Genomic DNA, 20,068 nt, shown 5'->3' with positions numbered 1-20,068 from the left:
GGTCACTGTGGTCTGTGTATTTCTCTACCCTCTCTCTGGTTTTTATTATAGATGGGGTCCCCAGGGGCTCCTGACCTGATGGAGTGGAAACACCTCATTTGGTGGAGGGTGGCCCCTGCTTCCCCAGTGGCAGGAGAGTGGGTGCCAAGAACTGGTTCTAGGTGAGCCCAGGTTGAAGACTGCTTGGGGAGGCCCAAGGCTGTTTTGTGGTATATCTGCCTGCTGGTAAGGGTCTGAATTATGGCTATAAACATAAATTTTCAGGACAGGCCCCCAAATGAGGCATGAGAGAGGGAGTTTGTGACTCCAAAAGGGCAAGTCTCATTACACAGACAGTCTACTTAGTGATGTTGGGCCACCACTTCTGCTGTTCTGCATGTCACCGTTTTTAGGATCCAGACCCTCCCCTGTGAGTCTTCTTCTTTTTTTTTTTTAGATTTATTTATTTATTTATTTGACAGAGAGAAATCACAAGTAGATGGAGAGGCAGGCAGAGAGAGAGAGAGGGAAGCAGGCTCCCTGCTGAGCAGAGAGCCTGATGCGGGCCTCGATCCCAGGACCCTGAGATCATGACCTGAGCCGAAGACAGAGGTTTAACCCACTGAGCCACCCAGGCGCCCTCCCCTGTGAGTCTTATGCAGTAATGCTGGCAGTCCTGGGCAGGGTCTGAGGCATTTCTTATCACTTGCTTTGGGACCAGCTTGAGGGACAGTGGCCTTGCCATGCCTAGGGCTCTAAGTCCTAGATTGGGTTTGTAGCTCTTGAGGGCCTTTTTTTTTAAAGATTTTTAACAGAGAGAGACACAGCAAGAGAGGGAACACAAGCAGGGGCAGAGGGAGAGGGAGAAACATGCTTCCCACTGAGCAGGGAGCCCGATGTGGGGCTCAATCCTAGGACCCTGGGATCATGACCTGAGCTGAAGGTAGACGCCCAATGACCCAGGTGCCTAGGAACCCCATGAGGGCCTGTCTTAACCGTGTTAGCAACAGAAACCATTCCTTAGCCTTCTCTATCCCATTTATGTTGGCACACAAATCAAGCACTGATAAAACTCAGGGGCTAAAAGAAGTCACCTACTTATAGGGAAGGTAATGATCAAAAGAAGACCCTCTTCCCCACTTACTGTCTCAGAAGGTGGATTTTTTCGTGGACCAGTTGCTGTCCTCCACATGGACACAGCAGATGATGGGTAGGTAACTGGGCTCGTTCAGGTTATGGTCTGGCTATGCCAGATTCTGGCCAGAAGTCATTGCTGCACTAGGCACAGAGATGAGAGGCACTGGAACTGCCATCCTCTCATCTGTCTCCCCAAGAATGCCATATGGAGCTAGAGAGAACCCTTAAAATGCTCCCATCATGCCCTAGTATTGGAGGGGAAGCTGACCATTCCTCTGATGAGGGCTTGCTTCACTGGAAGAGCTGGACAAGACCATCCTGTGTCCAGGGTACTCCAAGACTATGGGTCTAACAAGTACGGATAAGGTGCTCAGACACACACATGCCATCTAAGAGCCAGCCAAGGTATGAGGGTATCTGGTCCTTTGAGGACCTGAAATGTCCCCTTTGTCAGGCAGCAGCTGACACCCTCTGGGTGCATTCTGTGACTGAGCTCAGGTATTTGAGGGGCCAGACAAGTCAATTCTGTGTATGGCAGCTTAGGACCTCTGAGGGTCAGAGGAGTCATTTCTGTGAATGATACAGTGGAGGGCAGAAACCTCTCTCCCAGACAATACTTGGGGCTTCTAGTTCCTGCTATGGTGGCAAACAGCACAAGCTGCCGACCCCCTTGCCCAAAAGCAACCCTGGAGAAAGTACAGAGGGAAATATGAGTTCCAGAAACTGCAACACAGCTATGGAGATCTGTGGGAAAACTGAAGGCTAGCTCTAAGTGGCCTCTGTTTTGAGTGGCGCTGGCTGAAGGCAGCAAATAGGCTAGGTTTCAGGTTTGGCTCTTAATCTCTCCCCCATGTTGCATTGGGAAGGTCCTTGTCTGCCCCTTACTGTAGACATTATCCCAACCACTTATAGTCGTCTGGGGCAGGGGACTACGATGAGGACAACAAGAACTGTGTTGAGGGAAGGAAATGAGCAGCTGGAGGCAATCATTCCTCCACCTTTCCCCCTCCAGACACCAGGGATGGTGGTGACACCTCGGGAGACAGCCTCCTCTTGGGGTTTAAAGATGAAACCCCTATCAGAGGAACTGCCAAGTAGCTCTATTTCTGTGGCACCTGGGGCTGCCCACCCTTAGGCTCATCTCCCCCACACGTCTCTTTACCCTTTGAACTCCAGGGGACTGAGCAGAGTCCAATCTGGCCTTCAGTCTTCCCTTGAGACCTTGTACGTGCCACAACAGCTGCTCCTGTCTGGGGAACTTGAGCTCACCCCCAAAATGACTAGACACCGGGGCAGCATCACCACCTCCAGAGAAAATTAAACCGGATGTATTAGTTATCTACTGCTCTAGAACAAATGGCCCCCAAACTTAGCAGCTTAAAACAGCAAACATTTATTTTCTCAGCCTCTGGAGTGTCGGGAGGAAACTGGGAGCCACTCTGCTGGGTGATTTTAGCTCAGTCTCATCTGAAGTTTCAGGCAAGTTGTCAGGACTGAAGACATGACCCCTCGGCTGAAGGACCCACTTCCAACATGGCCCACTCGGGAGGCTGCTGGGAGGAGGCTTCCATTTTTCGCCACCTGAGCCTCTCCGTGGAACTCTTCACAACACACGGTCCCAACAGGCAGGCAGGAGACCATGAGCAAGACAGAATTGTAGTGTCTATTAGAACTTAACCTCAGAAATGACATACCATCACTTCTGCTATATTTTCTTGGTCACACCAACCAACCCTGGGACAACACGGGAGGGTATTACACAGGATGTGAATACCAACAGGCAGTGATCATTGGGAGCCATCCTGGAGGCTGGCTAGTGTACTGGGTATGCCATAAAATTATAATATAACAATATAATATGTAATATAATATCAGAAGAAGTATTGGGCCAGACATGAGTAATTTTAAGTAAATACAATAAATAGATAAAAGTAAACTATAAAACCAGAACAAGTGATATAAAAGAGACCTAAAGAAAATAGTAGGTATGAGTAGGATAGGAAAAAAAGGAACAGAAAAGTACTGTAATTAGAGAATACGAAATGGGATGTCGGAAGTTTTACTATAATAACAATCACAAAAATATTTAGAACACAGAGACCCTCACTGTATTTTAAAAAAAAAAAAGGTCCCCCAAAAGAAAAACAGTCCAACAACACCCACACAAAGATTGGGAAATGTTGAAAATGAAAAGATGAAGAGAGGATATAGCACATTAATAAGAGCCCAAAGAAAGCTAAGATAGCCATCCAATAATTAACAACAAAATTTAAGATCACAAAAAACAAAGGACATACACTCATTGAGAGAAAGATATGTCTACCATAAACATACACACCTAAGGAGTACTGAACAATCATTTTTTTGGAAGATTTTATCTATTTATTAGCGCACAGTGGTGGGGGGCAGAGGGAGAGGGAGAAGCAGGAAGAAGACTCCCTGCTGAGCACAGAGCCTGACACAGGCTTGATCCCAGGACCCCAGGATCATGACCTGAGCCAAAGGCAGACACTTAACCAACTAAGCCACCCAGGCGCCTGTGAACAATACATTTTTAAGGTTGGTATTTTATATATACACATATTTATTTATACATCATATATATATATATATAACTTAGATATTAATATATATAAACACATTCCTATATATAATGTATGGTTTTTATATATTCACATATATGTAAGAACACATTCCTGTATAACCCACACTTAACAAATGGAGAAGACTACTTTTTAAAAAAGATTTTATTTATTTATGTGACAGAGAAAGAGATCACAAGTAGGCAGAGAGGCAGGCAGAGAGAGAGGGGGAAGCAGGCTCCCCTCTGAGCACAGAGCCCGATACGGGGCTCAATCCCAGGACCCTGAGATCATGACCTGAGCTGAAGGCAGGGGCTTAACCCACTGAGCCACCCAGGCACCCTGGAGAAGACTACTTTTATGCTTACACTTAGTTACAAAAATAGACCATGTTAGGGCACTAACACCTTGATGAATTCAAAAATATCAATATTAAACATTATCACTGACCATAGTACAATAAAATTAGCAACAGCAAAAAGAAAAAAATGAACCCATCTTTGAAACATTACTAAATAATCCTTAGATGAAAGAAGAAATCATAAAGGAACTTTAGAAAAGTTTACAACTAGGGGCACCTGGTAGGTCATGATCTCAGGGCCCTGGGATTGAGCCTTGTGTCCAGTTCTGAGTATTTTGTCTGCTTGAGAGTCTCTCCCTCTCCCTCTGACCCTCCCTCCTGCTCTCTCTCTCTCTCTCTAAAATAAAATGAATAGGGGTGACTGGATGGCTCAGTCTGTTGAACATCTGCCTTCAGCTCAGGTCATGACCTTAGGGTCCTCCAAGCCCCACACTGGGCTCCCTGCTTGGCGGGGAGTCTGCTTCTCCCTCTCCCCCCATCTGTGCACACACTCTCTTTCTTGCTCTCACTCTCTCTCTCTCTCTCTCTCTCTCAAATCTAAATAAATAAATACAATATTTTTTATTGTGGGGTCAAGAGTTCAAGCTCCGTGTTGGGCATAGAGTTTACTTAAAAATATAAATAAATAGAGACACCTGGGTGGTTCAGTCCCTTAAGCATCTGATTCCTGATTTCATGACTCAGGTCCTGATCTCAGGGTCCAGGGACTGAGCCCCAGATTAGGCTCCATACTCGGTGGGGATTCTCCTTGGGATTCTCTTTTTCCCTCTTCCTCTGCCCTTCCTCTCTCTCCCTCTTCCTCTGCCCTTCCTCACCCCTCTCTCCCCTCACCTCATGCTCTCTCTCTCTCAAATAAGAATCTTAAAAAATAAAATGTTAAAAAATTTACAACTAAATAATATAAAAACACTACATGCAAATTTTGTAGATCACAGCAAAATCAGTTAAAACAAGAAACCTGTAGCTTTAAATACATTTATCAGGAAAGAAAGGTTGAAAAAGATACACTTTAAAACCAATAAAATGGTTAACTGTGGAAGGAAGAGAACAAAAGTTGGGTGCAGGATTAAAAGAGAATAAATAAAATGAGGGGCTTTTTGTGTAACAACAATGAAGATGTGTCATGAACCATAGAATATGACCAGAGCTCACTTTGAGAATCAAACGGGTACTTCTTTTTGCATGGGGCCTCAGATTCCCTGAGAGCTACCTAAGACTATTATGTATATGCACAATGTGAAATCTATTCGTGTCCATCCTGAGCATAGGAGGCCTGGATATGGCAAAAGCCAGACAAGTTCATTTTGTGGATGCATACAATTGTGCACTCCAAAAGTTAACAAATCTAGTCTTTATTTGGAGGGCTGACCCTTAGAAGGACTTGGAAATGTAGAGTTTGTGAGAGCAGAGTAACCCAGTCTTCCTTGAGGGGGAGCTCAGAAACTCTGAAAGCTGGACAGGTCCACTGTGTACTGTGAAAGTCTTCGCGGATCAAGGGCTCAGGGACCCTGCATGATAACAAAAATTGTTCTGTGGATTGGAATTTACTCCCTTTTAAGACTGGGGCATGCTGTTTTGTAGAAAGCATCTCGGGCAGTCTACCGGCAGGGAAATCAAGAGACTGACTTCGGGAGGCAGTCTGATAAGGAGTAGGGCTTAAGTCAGAAATGAGAAGGAATGACGCCAGGAAAAAGGATCCCATGACAGGCGGCTAGATGTTAGGCAGAGAAAACGTGGGGATCAGCATCACACAATGAGAAAACAGAGGATCTGACGTTAAGGACTGTGAAGGGTGAGGACGACAGGTAAATTAGGGGATAAAACATCCGATCCTTGAGGAATATGAGAGAACTGGGGAGTGAAGGAGGTTACAGTAATTACGTCTTGGGGACCTACAGGAAGACGACTGAGATGGAGAGGAAGACGCGAGAACCAATGGACGATATGACGTCAAGGATGGCCAGGGTGACGTCAGGGTTGGAAAAGGGTATCAGAGCAAAAAGGAGCCTGCGCACCACTGGGCCCGCGAATGGATACGGATCCCACAGTGCACCAAACGCACAAGGCTCACCTCCCTTTCCGGAAGCATGCTGAGCTTATTGGTCCGTCTGCTCGGCCATCCCTTCCTCCCACCCCCTTGCTGGCTTCAGCCAATGAGCATGGACGCCGGTGCGCGCGGGGGACGTTTTGTGACGTGCATGCTACGTGCGCTTTATCAAGCGTCTTCCTGCGCGGCAATCTTCCCAGTCTCTCAGCTCCTGCACGGTAGCTGTTCTTCCAGTTCTTTTGCATAATTTGGAGGTAAGCAACGCGTATCTTGTGGGCCGGCTGCGCCTGGCCTCACTGATGTGCGACGCGCCAGCCAGGAGCTAGGTGCGCGAGTGGGGAGAGCAGCGGCTTCTGACACGTAGGCTTGGGCTTCTCCCGAGTGGGTAGGTCCGTGCTGAGAGATGAAACTTTAATTTTGGTGGGAGGCTGGCTCCTTATATCCGAGTGCGAGGAATGCTGGGAGGGACTGGCGACGTCTGTGGCGGGAGGGACCGCGCGACAGCAGAGATTTGCGGGTGCCCTTCCCCCACCACCACGTGACCGCCGCCATCTTGTTCTGCCGGCGCGGAGGGAAGGCAGGGGTGATCGGGTCCTGCGCAGTGGCACAAAATGACGGGCGTGGTGGTGGTGATTTGAGCATGCGCGAAGGCCGCCCCCAAATGGCTGCTTCCCTGATGCGGCACTGCCGATTCCCGGCTTTTCCGCTGTTCTTTTAGGTCTGCGTTCGGGTGTCTTTTTGTTTTCGTCTTCCTCTTTCTTTATCCATTCGTGGTCCTGCCTTTTTCATTTTTTTCTCTTTCATCTCTACGGTTTCTCCCACCCTTTTTCGTACTCCCTTTGCAGTACTCAAATTGACGGCCATGTCTTCTGAAGAAGGGAAGCTTTTCGTGGGAGGACTCAACTTCAACACCGACGAGCAGGCTCTTGAAGACCACTTCAGCAGCTTCGGTCCTATTTCGGAGGGTGAGATATGGGCCAGTTGTATGATGAGTTGGGTGTTTGAAAGTCTGGAGCCCTTGAGTTTCAAGAAATGGAAGAAGAAAAATCAGGACCCTAGACTTTAACATACTCCTTTTTTTTGGTTCTTAGTTCTAAGGTAATCTTGCAAGAACCTCCTAATTTTCAGTTGAGGAGTGGTGGGAGGGGTCTATTCTCTACGGGACACCCTTTGCGGCTTGTGTTTCTTCCTACCCACATCTTTCTCTTTTTCCCCAGTGGTTGTTGTCAAGGACCGGGAGACTCAGCGATCCCGGGGTTTTGGTTTCATCACCTTCACCAATCCAGAGCATGCCTCAGATGCCATGAGAGCCATGAATGGAGAGGTGAGGTCTCCTACCTGCATAGGGGCCCTGCCCCCATCTGCCACTTGCACCATTCTTTCTGTTTTTCCCTCTGTGTCTGCTAGGGGCATCGCGGCCACCAAAGCCCGCAGTGCCCACTCACAGGAGCGTGACTGCCTTCTGTTCTAGGGGGTGGAGGGCAGCGGCAGACAGAGCCGGGCTGCCTGGGAGGCGACGACTGGTCCTGCATGAGGCCGAGAAGCCACCTGTGGATGGTTGACCTGCCCTGGGCTTAGGTAGTAGAGTCTGCAGACCTGCGGGCCTGGCCCGGAGAGGACCTCGTGAGTCTTCTGGGATGGACTCTGAAGTCTCAAACCAAGAGAGGTGTCTGTCTAGCCCTACTAGTGGGGCAGCTTGTAGGAGTGGGGAGGAGAACTCAGCCTGAGTTCAGTCAAGATGTAAGTAGTAGCAGGGGGAACACGGTGGATTCAGGTCATTTTGTGGGATTCTATAGCTCCTGATAAAGCCATTCTGGTGAAAGGAGCTTATTCTGGAACATGGCACCCAGAACCTGGTGCCCAGCAGGAGTTTCTGGGCAAAAGCCCACCTGCCCTACCCATTCTTCCTTCACCACTGCCCTGTTTGACCACCAACCCATCCTCCTTGTGTCTCCCCACGCGTAGTCTCTGGATGGTCGCCAGATCCGTGTGGATCACGCGGGCAAGTCGGCCAGGGGAACTAGAGGGGGTGCCTTTGGGGCCCATGGGCGTGGTCGCAGCTACTCTAGAGGTAAGTGCAGTGGTAAGTGTGGATATGGGGGAGAGTGGCTTATTAGTGACTTATGTCTAGACAGCTGCTTTTCAACTTTTTCTTAATCTACTCTAGGTGGTGGGGACCAGGGCTATGGGAGTGGCAGATATGACAGTCGACCTGGAGGATATGGGTATGGATATGGAAGGACCAGAGACTATGGTGGCAGGTGGGTAGCCAAGGGATTGGGGTGCTCTGGTGGTGCTGCTTTCTTCTTAAAGAGCTCAGCTGCCTGGTAGTTCATACATAACTTGATTTTGGTGTTAACTAGTGTCAGTTTTTACTGACACTAGTTATTGTAATGAGGTTTTAAATGTGATACTGTGTTTTGAGGTGTGCATGACGTACTAGTAAGTTGTAAGATCATGAAATTGTAATATGGTAGGTGGTAATAACATGTTTATCATGTTTTGTTGTATGTGTTGTGTGTAATATCTGATTTCTATCAAATAGTATATGTTTGGTATGTGTTTACATGTTACAGTGTAATAATAACAGAACGTGACAGGTTATGTAAATATGTGTGGTTTTTAATACCAGGGTTTCTAGGGTATGTTCTTGCTAACTGCCATGTATGTTTTCTCCCAGAAGCCAGGGTGGTTATGACCGCTACTCTGGAGGAAATTACAGAGACAATTACGACAACTGAGATGAGGCATGTGCACCTAATGTAGGTGAGGCTTACGTGTTGCCACTGAGCGGACCTCTGTCCACCAGCCCTGTCATGTTCCACTCGAGCATTCCTCCTGCCTGTACTTAGTTCACCTGGCCCACCTGACACCACTCCTAAGCCTCCTTTGCTCTCAGGTGCCTGTCAGCTAGTCTGCTGTTGGGAGGGGATGTCTAAAAACCCGTCTACCCTGTAATCTCTTGCCTGGGTATGGAGGAGATGAAGCGGCATTGCTCAGCAATCCTTACCAACCCTGGGAGGTGAGCATGTGTACCTCTGCCTTCCCAACATTACAATTCTCCCCTTCTTACTGTTCTCAGATACACAAGGAATAAAACTTCTGGTCCAGGATCATCCTTCCAAATGGCTGTATTTATAAAGATTTTTGGAGCTGCACTGACACATCTGTTTTAGCACATCAACTTCTATTTTTGAACTGAGCTCCCAAGGTAGCTTGTCACAAAGAACTTTTCAAAGCTCCATGTGTTTTTAAAAGTTTTTTCTCTTTTAAATAATAATCCTGGGACTTTTGTAGAGTCTGGGTATTTTTTTCTTCTACCAATTTCTCAGTTTGGGCTCTCAGGATTACTGATTATGGCAAAAAAAAAAAATGTTCAGACTGCCTTTAAAAAAAAAATAACGTGCATTTATCATGATAAGGAAGCATTTCCAAATGCAAATATAAGAAATCAGCACAATTAGAGGTGGGTTTTTTTTATTCAAGGTCCCCACCCTTGAGAATACAGAAGTTTCTTAAAATATTTGTGAGTGTCCTTTTTTTTTTTAGTACTGGAAGAAAAAATACTCTGTTGTGTCTCACTAGCATTTTAGGATGTTCTTCACAGAGCTGATTAAAAAGTTTAAAAATAAAAAACTGATATGTGTTTTTTTTCCCCCTTGCTGACCTGTTTTCAGACTAAAAATGAAAGATCAAGAAGGGATGTTTTTAGGAAAGAGTTTAGTTGGGGGGTAGGCAGCAATTGCCATAAGAGTAGACCTCTCCAGCTCAAAGTTTGGTTGCGTTTGAGTATACATGCTGGGGGTTACAGAGGAAATATTCGGCTGGAATTGGGTTTCTTGAGATAGCCTTTTGGTCCCATTGATTTTGTCACCATTATTTTGATCATTGTCAGCTTGGGAATCAGACTGCTTAGGTTTGAGTCTCCCTAGCTTCTTGGAGCATCAGTGGGTACCCTCCTCACAGGATTGTTCTGAGAATTGAACATCTGGTGGGAGTTAGATCCGGTTGTAAACAGCATTTTCAGTTTCTTCTGACTCTGAAATGTTGGGAAGTGGAAGAAGTGTACTAAAATCTCCTTTGAGGAATGTGGAAGAATCCCGACTTGAAAACAAGGTTCTAAGAGCTCAGACTGGATGCAGATCCAGGATTGAAACAAAGCCTCTGCTGCTCTCCAGCTATCTGATCTCCGGTAGGACACTTAACCTGTGTGCCTCAGCCTCATGGGCATTTCACATTTCTTCTTGAGGGTTAAGTACAGTGAGTAGGCAGGTACAGCCATTGAGAACAATTACCAAACTTCCTATAGGGATTCAGTCTGGTGGTGTGCGGGTCTTTGGTGGTAAGGTGGCTATAGTTGGGCCTGCTTTTGCACCTGTAGTTGGTCTTAGTTTCTCAGTCCTCCTGCTACTCACTTTGGTCCTGGTTCTCTTTGCTGCACTGGGGTCCTGTTGGCTTTATCCCTCCTTTTGGAATTTAATGGTGGTGTCCATGGCTTCTACCTGATGATGCAAAAGTCACATACCACCAGATAGCCGGTTCTGGGACATCTTTAACTGCCTTATTCCATCATTCGTAGGGCATGTGTTAATAAACTCCGTGTGTTCCCTCAAAAGTCCTATATTGAAACCCCAATATGATGGTGTAAGGAGGTGAGGTTCTTGGGGAGCAGGGGTGATGAAGGTAGGTAACTAGGTCATGAATGGTAGTACCCTGAGTCACGGGAGAGCTTCCCCCTTCTGTTCTCAGCCATGTGAGGATACAAGAAGCTAGTAGTCTGGGAAAGCACTCCGCAGAGTTCATCCGTGCTGGTACTGTGCTAGACTTTAGCCTCCAGAACTAAAAAATTGATGAGCCACCCAGTTTTGGTGTTATTTTGTTTTGCTTTGTTTTTTTTTAAAGATTTTATTTATTTGACAGAGATCACAAGTAGAAGAGGGGAAGCAGTCTCCCTGCTGAGCAGAGAGCCCAACGTGGGGCTCGACCCCAGGACCCTGGGATCATCACCCGAGCTGAAGGCAGAGGCTCTAACCCCCTGAGCCACCCAGGCGCCCCGATTTTTTAAAGATTTTATTTGCCAGAGCAAGCACAAGCAGGGGAATGGAAGGCAGAGGGAGAAGCAGGCTCCCTCTGAGCAGGGAGCCCTGTGCAGGGCTCAATCCCAGGACCTCAGGGTCATGACCTGAGCCAAAGGGATATGCTTTAACCGACTGAGCCACCCAGGAGTCTGAACTGACTGAAATGACAGGTTACTGTATTGGAAGAGTCCCATATTGGAAGCCTCCCTCCTGGCCCCAGCTAGTTGGGACAGGCTCCAAGGACCCTTCTACCTAAGCAGTCATGAATCTGCATTGTTTGGCAGGTGGGTGGAGACTAGGTAACTTTTCATACCTCCCGACTGACCCACCTGAGCCAGGAAAAGGGGCATTGTGGCTACCGCCACTGGTTAGGTATTGGGTACTTGGTGTGAGGAGGTGTTCTGTGCAGGGCCTTTGGGGAGCAAAGGCAGTGGGAGCTCGCAGGAGGAGCACCGTTACCATCATGTAAGTGTGCCATGGTAGAGGGCACCTCTCTCTGCTGTTGGGAAGGGAAACGTTCTCACCCTTGGTGTGGCTTGAGATTGCATAGTCAGCTGCAAGAGTTCCTGCAACAAAGTGATCCCTGACATCAGTAAAGACTACAGCTTCCTGCACCTGCTTTGCTATCCTGATGCCTGATGTTAGAAAGACCTTGTAGAGGTGCCTGGCTGGCTCAGTTGGTAGAGCACGTGATCCTTGATGTTCCAGGTTGTGAGTTCAAGCCCCACATTGGGCTGTAATAGAGCTTACTTAAATAGAAGATCTCTTATAATCCAGTCCAGGAAGGCCCAGTCTCTGGCTGATAATTTGCTCTAAAGAAAAAGGCTTAGAGAACTCTTGGTTTTTCTCACTGCAATTGCTAATAAAATTTCCAGATACGAGATTCGGAGCCCCCTTAAGATGTTCATTAGTCCCTGCTTCAGTTTTACCAGAATTTCCCTAGTGTGTGTGCTTGTCAAGAACCCATGGAGACCAGAAACTCCAATACAGAGGTTCCTTGAGAACCTCTGTCCCAGGGCATGTGAAGACCAGATCCCTGGTCTGCAGATACTTCTATTTTCAAGCCCTGGATCTTGCCTACACCAAAAACATTGACCCAAACGTTTCTTCTAGACACCCAACCTCGCCCATTTCAAGAATAAATCCAAGGCCCTAACCCTTCCCACCCCATGTGGCCTGAAAACCCTGAAGTCCTGTTTCACAGCTTTCTCTGCCTCAGGTTCAACGTGTATAAAATGGGAATAATAGTGCCCACCAGATGGACATTTGTAGGACATGGCAAATTACCAAGTGAACACGCACACCTGGATCTGAGGGTCTAAGAAAAAACTTTATTTACTTATGTTTTTTTTAAAGATTTTATTTATTTATTTGACAGAGAGAAATCACAAGTAGACGGAGAGGCAGGCAGAGAGAGAGAGAGAGGGAAGCAGGCTCCCCGCTGAGCAGAGAGCCCGATGTGGGACTCGATCCCAGGACCCTGAGATCAAGACCTGAGCCGAAGGCAGCGGCTTAACCCACTGAGCCACCCAGGCGCCCCTATTTACTTATTTTTAAAGATTTTACGTATTTGCCAGAGAGAGGGAGAGCACAGAGGAAATGACAGGCAGAGGAAGAGTAAGAAGCAGGCTCCCGCCGAGCAGAGAGCCCGATGTGGGACTCGATCCCAGAACCCTGGGACCATGACCTGAGCCGAAGGCAGAGGCTCAACCCTCTGAGCCACCCAGGCACCCAACAAAAAACTTCTTAAAAGCTGCTGTGAATACTTGAGTAAGAAGGCGTATTGGATAATGGTCAGTAGCCAGTGTTCCACAACTGCTCAGGACAAAATCTGTCCCTGCCCAGCTGCTGCTTCCACCGTCCTCCACCTCTCCCCCTCCCCAGGCTACCATAAAGGCCATGATCTTTAGGAGTCACGGTGCATAAAGATCTGAGGAACTAGAAGCAGTTTTTTTTTTTTCAAATTGGGTACAAGACTTGACATGGAGCTTTTCATAATCTTTTTATTTTTTTAAGTAACGTCTACACCCATTGTGGGGCTCAAACTCAAAACCCCAGAATGGTTGCATGCTCTTCCAACTGAGCGAGAGCTCTCATAATCTTTTTTTTTCCTCCATGTGCAAATGCAGTATAGCAATATACCGCTATAAAGCAGTTATGGCAAGCTACCCCAGATCCTAATGGTGGGTGGTCTTAACATACAGAGAAGGCACAAGGAAAGTTAAAAGTTTCTAAATTGTCAAACACAGACCATGACATTCTGTATAAATGTTCCTTGTACAATGTTGAGTCAAATGATTTAACTCCATTTTAAGCTTCCTTTAAGTAAAACTCATCTTTGGAATTTTCCTTCACTTTTTCTAGTTCTTAGTAGTTGAACACAAGATTCGCAGTCTCTATTTTATTTTATTTTTAAAAGATTTTATTTATTTGACAGAGAGAGAGAGCTATCTCAAGTAGGCAGAGAGGCAGGCAGAGAGAGGGGAGGGAGCAGGCTCCCTGCTGAGCAGAGAGCCTGATGTGGGGCTTGATCCCAGGACCTTGGGATCATGACCTGAGCCGAAGGCAGAGGCTTTAACCCACTGAGCCACCCAGGCGTCCCCAAAGTCTCCATTTTAACCTTTATGACTGTATTCCATAGTAGCAGGTACATTTTTCCTCACTGGAGTCTGCCCATTTTTCTATGTAAGTGGAAGAATGGCTTGATGAATGAAGTGAACAAAGTGCCCTGGTGTTTACCACTTTATTGTATCTTTTTTCATTTTTATTTTATTTTTTTTTAAAGATTTTATTTATTTATTTGACAGAGAGAGATCACAAGTAGGCAGAGAGAGAGAGGAGGAAGCAGGCTCCTGCTGAGCAGAGAGCCCGATGCGGGACTCTATCCCAGGACCCTGAGATCATGACCTGAGCCGAAGGCAGAGGCTTAACCCACCGAGCCACCCAGGCGCCCGTATCTTTTTTTAAAAAAAAGATTTTATTTAATTATTTGACAAAGATCACAAGTAGGCAAAGAGGCAGGCAGAGAGAGGGGAAAGCAGGCTCCCCCCTGAGCAGAGAGCCTGGTGCGGGGTTCGATCTCAGGACCCCAAGATCATGGCCTGAGCCAAAGGCAGGAGCTTAACCCACTGAGCCACCCAGGTGCCCCTCTTTTTGTTTTTCTAAGACTTTATTTACTAGGGGTGCCTGGGTGGCTCAGATGGTTAAGAGTCTGTCTGCCTTCAGCTCAGATCATGATCTCCAGGTCCTAGGATGGAGCCAGCTCAGCAGGGAGTCTGCTTATCCCTCTCCCTCTGCCGCTCCCCCTGCTGTGTCTCCCTGTTTCTGTCTCTCTCAAATGAATAAAATAAATCTTCTTTAAAAATTGACAGAGTACAAGCAGAGGTGCTTGTTCTATAAATACTAGCTTCTCTTTCTTGGCATCCAACATTGTTATTTTCCAGATACTGGCCCTGCATCCTGCTTCCCTGTCCCAATCACAGATCTCAGAACCCCTCTGGCTTTTCCTGGCAAAAGGACTATCCCTTTGCCTGGCACTGGAGTTCCTGCCTTCAAACCTCTGTACCCAGGACCTCTGGCCTATAAAAGGGGGGTAATGAAGGTAGCCCCTTAAATGAGTTAAGACATGGGAAGCACCTAGAACAATGGCAATTGCATGTGGTCAATAAATGTTAGAATTTGTTTTTTTGTTTTGTTTTATTTTGGGTTTTTTTATTTTAAGGTTTTATTTATTTGAGAGCACATGAGCAGGAGTGGCGGTAAGGGGCAGAGGGTGAAGGACAAGCACACTCCCCACTGAGCAGGGAGCCCGATGCAGGGCTCTGTCCCAGGACCCCAAGACCATGACCTGAGCCAAAGTTAGATGCTCAACCGACTGAGCCACTCAGGCGTCCCAAATATTAGCATTTGTTATGTGTGACAGATATCTGTAGGAACAGCAATGGATACAACATTTCTTTCCCTCAGGAATCATGTCATGCTGGGGTTTAAAGACAGTAAAGTAATAAATCAGTGTGTAACATAATGTTACGGAGTAGCAAGAATTAAACCTGGGGTGTGGAGAGCGATGGGATACACTATTATATACAAGCTGGTCCGGGGAGGCTTCTCAGGAGGCAGCTTTTCAACAGAGACGTGAAGATAGCACTGGCGGGGGAGAACAAGCAAGGAGGCTATCTGGTGCTGAGGAAGGGTTCCGCCATGGCACTCAGGCTGCCTTGCACGTCTCCACATAGGCCACGTAGGCAGGCTGATCTAAGTACTGGCAGAACGCCCTCTGAGCCTCAGGACACGGAGCACAAGCAGCTCGAGGAACTACCGTGAAGCCATTCTCACCCCTTGTCTACAAAAGAGGCTGTCATGAGGCGGTTTTCCATCATGCAGGGATCTGGGCAGGTATGAGGCCTTCTGTCCTTTTCCTCCCCTGCCTAGCATGGTACTTGCTCCTCGGCAACGGGGTGTCCCACCGTCTGTGCTGCGGTAATCTGGCCCCTTCCGTTTCGGTGTTCCCCAGCCTGTGGGACACGGGCTGGCATCCGTGGCTGGTCCTGTGTTCGCTGTAAGTAACAAAGCTCTTGATCGAGTGAGGGCACATTTCCTTGCTGACCAAACCCGTCAGCCTAGCCTTGCCTTGACATCTGGGAGAGAGTTAGAGGCGGAAGGAGAAGCAAGCAAGTGCAAAGGCCCCGAGGTGGGAACTTGTTCAGGGTGGCAGGAGCCGGGTGAGCAAGGGAGCCAGTGGCAAGAGGCGAGGTTGGAGAAGTGACAGGGGCCTGGTCCTGGGCCACACTGGCCACAGGAAGGACTCAGTCTTCTCTCTGAGAGATGGAGGCAGGACAGGCATGTGAACAGAGGAGGGCCGAGGGCTGACTTGGATTGGAGCAGGACTCTCTTGCCGCTGGGAGAACAGACGGAGGGATGGGGGTGGAAGCAGTGAGGCCACGGCAGTAGTCAAGGCCAGTGATGGCGGTGGTGGCAGTGAACACGAAGAGGCGAGGTTGCGTTCTGGATACATTCTGAAGGTGGAACTGACTGCTGACGGGTCAAATGAGGGGAGCAGGATGAGAGAAATACTTGTTACGAATCCACGTTAGAGAGGCCCCTGGGTGGCTCAGTTGTTAAGCATCTGTCTTTGGCTCAGGTTACCATCCCAGGGTCCTGGGATTAAGCCCTGCTTTAGGCTCCCTGCTCAGAGAGGAGTCTGCTTTTTCCTCTCCCACTCCCCCTGCTTGTGTTCCCTCTCAGTGTCTCTCTCTGTCAAATAGATTAAATCTTAAAAAAAAAAAAAAAAAAAAAAAAAGGTGAGGATTCCCAAAGCCAAGTGGTCTGGATACATATCCAGGCCTGGCGCCAACTGACTGGCTTTGGGCAGGTCATGTAGGCTCTTCCTTCCGTTTCCCCATCTCTGACATGGCCTAATAGTACCAATTTCATGGGATGGCTGGACTAGATTGAATGGTTTTCCATGTCCATAAAGTGCTTAGGACAGTCCCTGGCACAGAGCACTTGTTCTTAGTAACATTATCGTAGGATGAATGGAAGCGTTCATCAAGAACGCACAGGAGAGACCGTTCCAGAGCCCAGGAACAGTCTGTGCAGTTTTCAAAGGATGTGCCAGAAAGCCAGTGTGGCTGGAACCAAACGCGATTGAGGAAGAGCAACAAGGGGGCGAAGATGGAGAGGAGGCCGGAGAGCCGCTCCTCACAGCAGCCAGGAGCCATTGTGAGTTTCAGGAGGGACCTGCCAGTGCAGGAGGGCAAAAGAGACAGGAGGGAAAACCAATCTGAGACTCAGGCCCGGGGGTGTATAGAGTGGAGAGGGAATGGAGCACTGCTGTCAACACCAGGGGCTGGTGGTTTCTGATTTCTGGGGCCCAGGATAAGAAAATGAGTCCAGTTTGACTTCTTGCCTGAGTCCAAATGCTGGTTCTAGTATCTTCTGCTTCCATGACCGTGGACGGTAAACTCCTCCACAGTTCACTTTCCTCATCACAGCGGGGCTAAATGGCACAAGTACCTCTCACTAGGGTGGTTTGTGACAGTTATAGAAAATGGAAGTAGTAAGAGCCTGGAAAATTCAGGCTGTCACCAAGACCAGGCAAGGCTGAGCTCAGGAAAGCAAGGGCGCCTTAATATTCAAAGAGCAGAGGCCCCTGGGTGGCTCAGTGGGTTAAGCTCTGCCTTTGGCTCAGGTCATGATCTCAGGGTCCTGGGATTGAGCCCCGCATTAGGCTCTCTGCTCGGCGGGGAGCCTGTTTCCCCCTCCCCCTCTGCCTGCCTGTCTGCCAGCTTGTGATCTCTCTCTGTGTGTGTCAAATGAATCAATAAAATCTTAAAAAATATTCGAAAAGCAATGAGATGTATTTAGTGTATTAGGAGAAAACAAATGTAAAGAATCAAGGGTTGTGCCCATTTATCTATATTGCTAGAGAGTGAGGTACCAAACTCAGGGTCCAGTCTTTCCCAGGCCCACCATCTGGCCCCAAATCCTTCCCCGAGTAAATAGAATTGAGATCTTAAGAGCAGAGTGACCCCAGTTCTAGCCCTGTGAAGTGACGTTCCCATCTCTGAGTCAGTCACTGACGAGCCTCTCATTGGCCTTGTCCACACACTCAGCGTCCAGAGCTCTGTGTGCCTGGCTCCTTTTCATTCAGTTTCCAGCCAAAATGTCTTTCTCATCCCTCCTTCCTTCCCCCACAGCTCAGCAACACTAACCAAACTTCTATTTTAACAATAATACCAATTTCTTTTTTTTTAAAGATTTTATTTATTTATTTAACAGAGAGACACCAATAGAGGGGACACAAGCAGGGCGAGTAGGAGAGGGAGAAGCGGGCTTCCCACCAAGCAGGGAGCCCGATGTGGGGCTCAATCTCGGGACCCTGGGATCATGACTCAAGTCGAAGGCAGAAGCTTAATGACTGAGCCACCCAGGCGCCCTGAGTATCAGTTTCTTATATGACCTTCTTGTTTATCTGTCCAGTTACAGTGGCAGCTCCATGAGAGCGGGTTCAAGTACTACTGTTTTCCCAGTGCCTGGCACCAAGTAGGAGCTTGACAAATAGGTGCTGCTTGGCAGGCTGGCTCTCTGTTTCAGCTTGCGGGGGCTGTTCCAGTGGTCTGTGAGGCTTCTCCCAACCGCAGGAATCTTGTTTCTGACTCAGGCCATGGAGAGTTATTACCATTAAGAACTTTGGCAATGAGGAGAACTTTGGCTTCAGAGGCAAATGTTTTTGGTCAGGAAATGGTAAAATTTAAGTTATGACCTTATGTCCCAACCCCCACTTGTCCTGTTTAGGAAGAAACTTTGAGGGTGAGATAAGTGAATAAGAACCCTACACTCCAGGGTCACCTGGGGAGCTCAGTTGGTTAAGTGTCTGCCTTTGGCTCAGGTCACCATCCCAGAGTCCTGGGATCGGGTCCGGGTCCCATGTCGGACTCCCTGCTCACCAGGGAGCCCATTTCTTCCTCCACCTGGTGCTTCCCCTGCTGTGCTGTCTCTCTCTGTCTCTCTGGCAAATAAATAAATAAATAAACTCTTTAAAAATGAATAAATAAATGTTAAAAAAAAAAAGAAGAAGAAGAACTCTAGATTCCAGTTACACCTCAGCTCTATGTCTCCCATTTTGCTCTTGGGTCTTGATTCTCAGCTTACCCTTGTCACCCCAAGCCACCCAGGCTTTCCCTCAAAATTGCACTGCCTTTTGTCCCAGAGGATGGGACTCAATTTCATGTTTGGTGTCAGCCTTAGTAATGAAAAGTGGTTGCAGCCAGTGTGGTCCAGTGCTTGCCTTTGCATTTCTAAACTAGGGGCCAGGGGTGGGAAGGAGGCACAGGAAGGAAGGAAGAATCCAGGAAAGACATAGCCCCTGGCTGTTTCTCCCACCACTCAAGTCCCTACTGTGATGTGTTATCTTCAAACAGCTCTGGCTTCCAGTTGTTTCTGTCTAAATCTGTTTGTTCTTCTGTCTAGGACCCTTAACTTTCAATCTGACAATAAAACAGCCCCAGGTCCTGTTAGAGTAGGACTTCATGGCCTTCAGCTTTCTTCTCTAGATGTCATGATTGCAACCAAGGTCACTCCCAGCCTCCCCAAGCTGCCTCTGATGACTTGATAACCCCAGACCTGAGACCCTCCTTTCCCCACCCACTGACCTGCCTGCCCTTCTTGCCAATAAATTCTGCCACGTTCTGGCCAAGCTCCAGCAAACTGAAAGGTGCCTTCTGTTACCAACTTGTTCAAAACCCCTTGTTTAACCCAGTGAGAGTGTGTAAATATTTTAGAGAAAAATGCAAAATATGGGGACCCTGGGTGGCTCAGTGGGTTAAGCCTCTGCCTTTGGCTCAGGTCATGGTCTCAAGGTCCTGGGATCAAGCCCCACATCAGGCTCTCTGGTTTGCTTCCCTCCCTCTCTCTGCCTGCCTCTCTGCTTACTTGTGATCTCTCTCTCCCTGTCAAATAAATAAAATCTTTAAAAAAATGCAAAACACAACAAATGTAAGAGATGGCTGTGGTTGTTAATTCATATGATTTCTGCACCAGAACAACCTCTGGCAGATGGAGCATATATATGGGGAAAAGGTCTTAAAACAACTGATAGTATTCAACCTTTTTTTTTTTAAATAAAGATTTTATTTATTTATTTTTTTGATAGACAGTGAAAGAAGGAACACAAGCGGGGGGAGTGGAAGAGAGAGAACAGGTCTCCCTCGAAGCAGTGAGCCTGATTTGGGGCTCAATGCCAGGACTCTGGGATCCGAACCTGAGCCAAAGGCAGCTGCTTAATGACTGAGCCACCCAGGAACTCAAGCAATCAACCTTTAGTGGATATTTTCTCTTCTCCAGATGCTCTCTAAGCTTTACAAGTATTAACTCATTTAGTCCT

The 20,068-nt window shown here is 47.6% G+C and overlaps 1 protein-coding gene and 1 long non-coding RNA gene across 4 annotated transcripts; one reads left to right on the top strand and one right to left on the bottom strand.

The window, feature by feature from the left end:
- Positions 1-2,493: 2,493 nt before the first annotated feature.
- LOC123388589 lies at positions 2,494-6,259 on the bottom strand. Its single transcript, XR_006603062.1, has 2 exons — positions 6,131-6,259; positions 2,494-2,717 (listed from the first exon to the last, which is right to left on the bottom strand). It is a non-coding gene; the product is annotated as an uncharacterized LOC123388589 (long non-coding RNA).
- On the top strand, positions 6,224-9,742 carry RBM3 (RNA binding motif protein 3). 3 transcript variants are annotated; one of them, XM_045068397.1, is made up of 7 exons: positions 6,224-6,360; positions 6,952-7,071; positions 7,324-7,430; positions 8,072-8,177; positions 8,274-8,367; positions 8,790-8,872; positions 9,189-9,742. In XM_045068397.1, exons 2-6 carry the CDS (start codon positions 6,969-6,971, stop codon positions 8,845-8,847), a joined length of 468 nt encoding a protein of 155 aa, XP_044924332.1. In that variant the 5' UTR covers positions 6,224-6,360; positions 6,952-6,968; the 3' UTR covers positions 8,848-8,872; positions 9,189-9,742. The 3 variants fall into 3 exon arrangements, with proteins under 3 accessions (XP_044924332.1, XP_004755078.1, XP_044924331.1); XM_004755021.3 differs by having other exon boundaries at positions 6,226-6,360; positions 8,787-8,872; XM_045068396.1 differs by lacking the exon at positions 6,224-6,360 and adding an exon at positions 6,428-6,824 and having other exon boundaries at positions 8,787-8,872.
- Positions 9,743-20,068: the final 10,326 nt, after the last annotated feature.

Source organism: Mustela putorius, unplaced genomic scaffold (genome assembly GCF_011764305.1).
Source record: "Mustela putorius furo isolate JIRA1106 unplaced genomic scaffold, ASM1176430v1.1 tig00003903_pilon_pilon_pilon, whole genome shotgun sequence".
NCBI lineage: Eukaryota > Metazoa > Chordata > Mammalia > Carnivora > Mustelidae > Mustela > Mustela putorius.
This window is presented reverse-complemented; position numbering and strand designations above follow the sequence as displayed.

Excerpts from the sequence above, each read along its gene's own strand:
- RBM3 (XM_004755021.3), top strand. The coding sequence starts at position 6,969 with ATGTCTTCTGAAGAAGGGAAGCTTTTCGTGGGAGGACTCAACTTCAAC. Across the intron at positions 7,431-8,071 it reads TGAGAGCCATGAATGGAGAG|TCTCTGGATGGTCGCCAGAT; the intron begins GTGAGGTCTCCT and ends CCCCACGCGTAG. Across the intron at positions 8,178-8,273 it reads TGGTCGCAGCTACTCTAGAG|GTGGTGGGGACCAGGGCTAT; the intron begins GTAAGTGCAGTG and ends AATCTACTCTAG.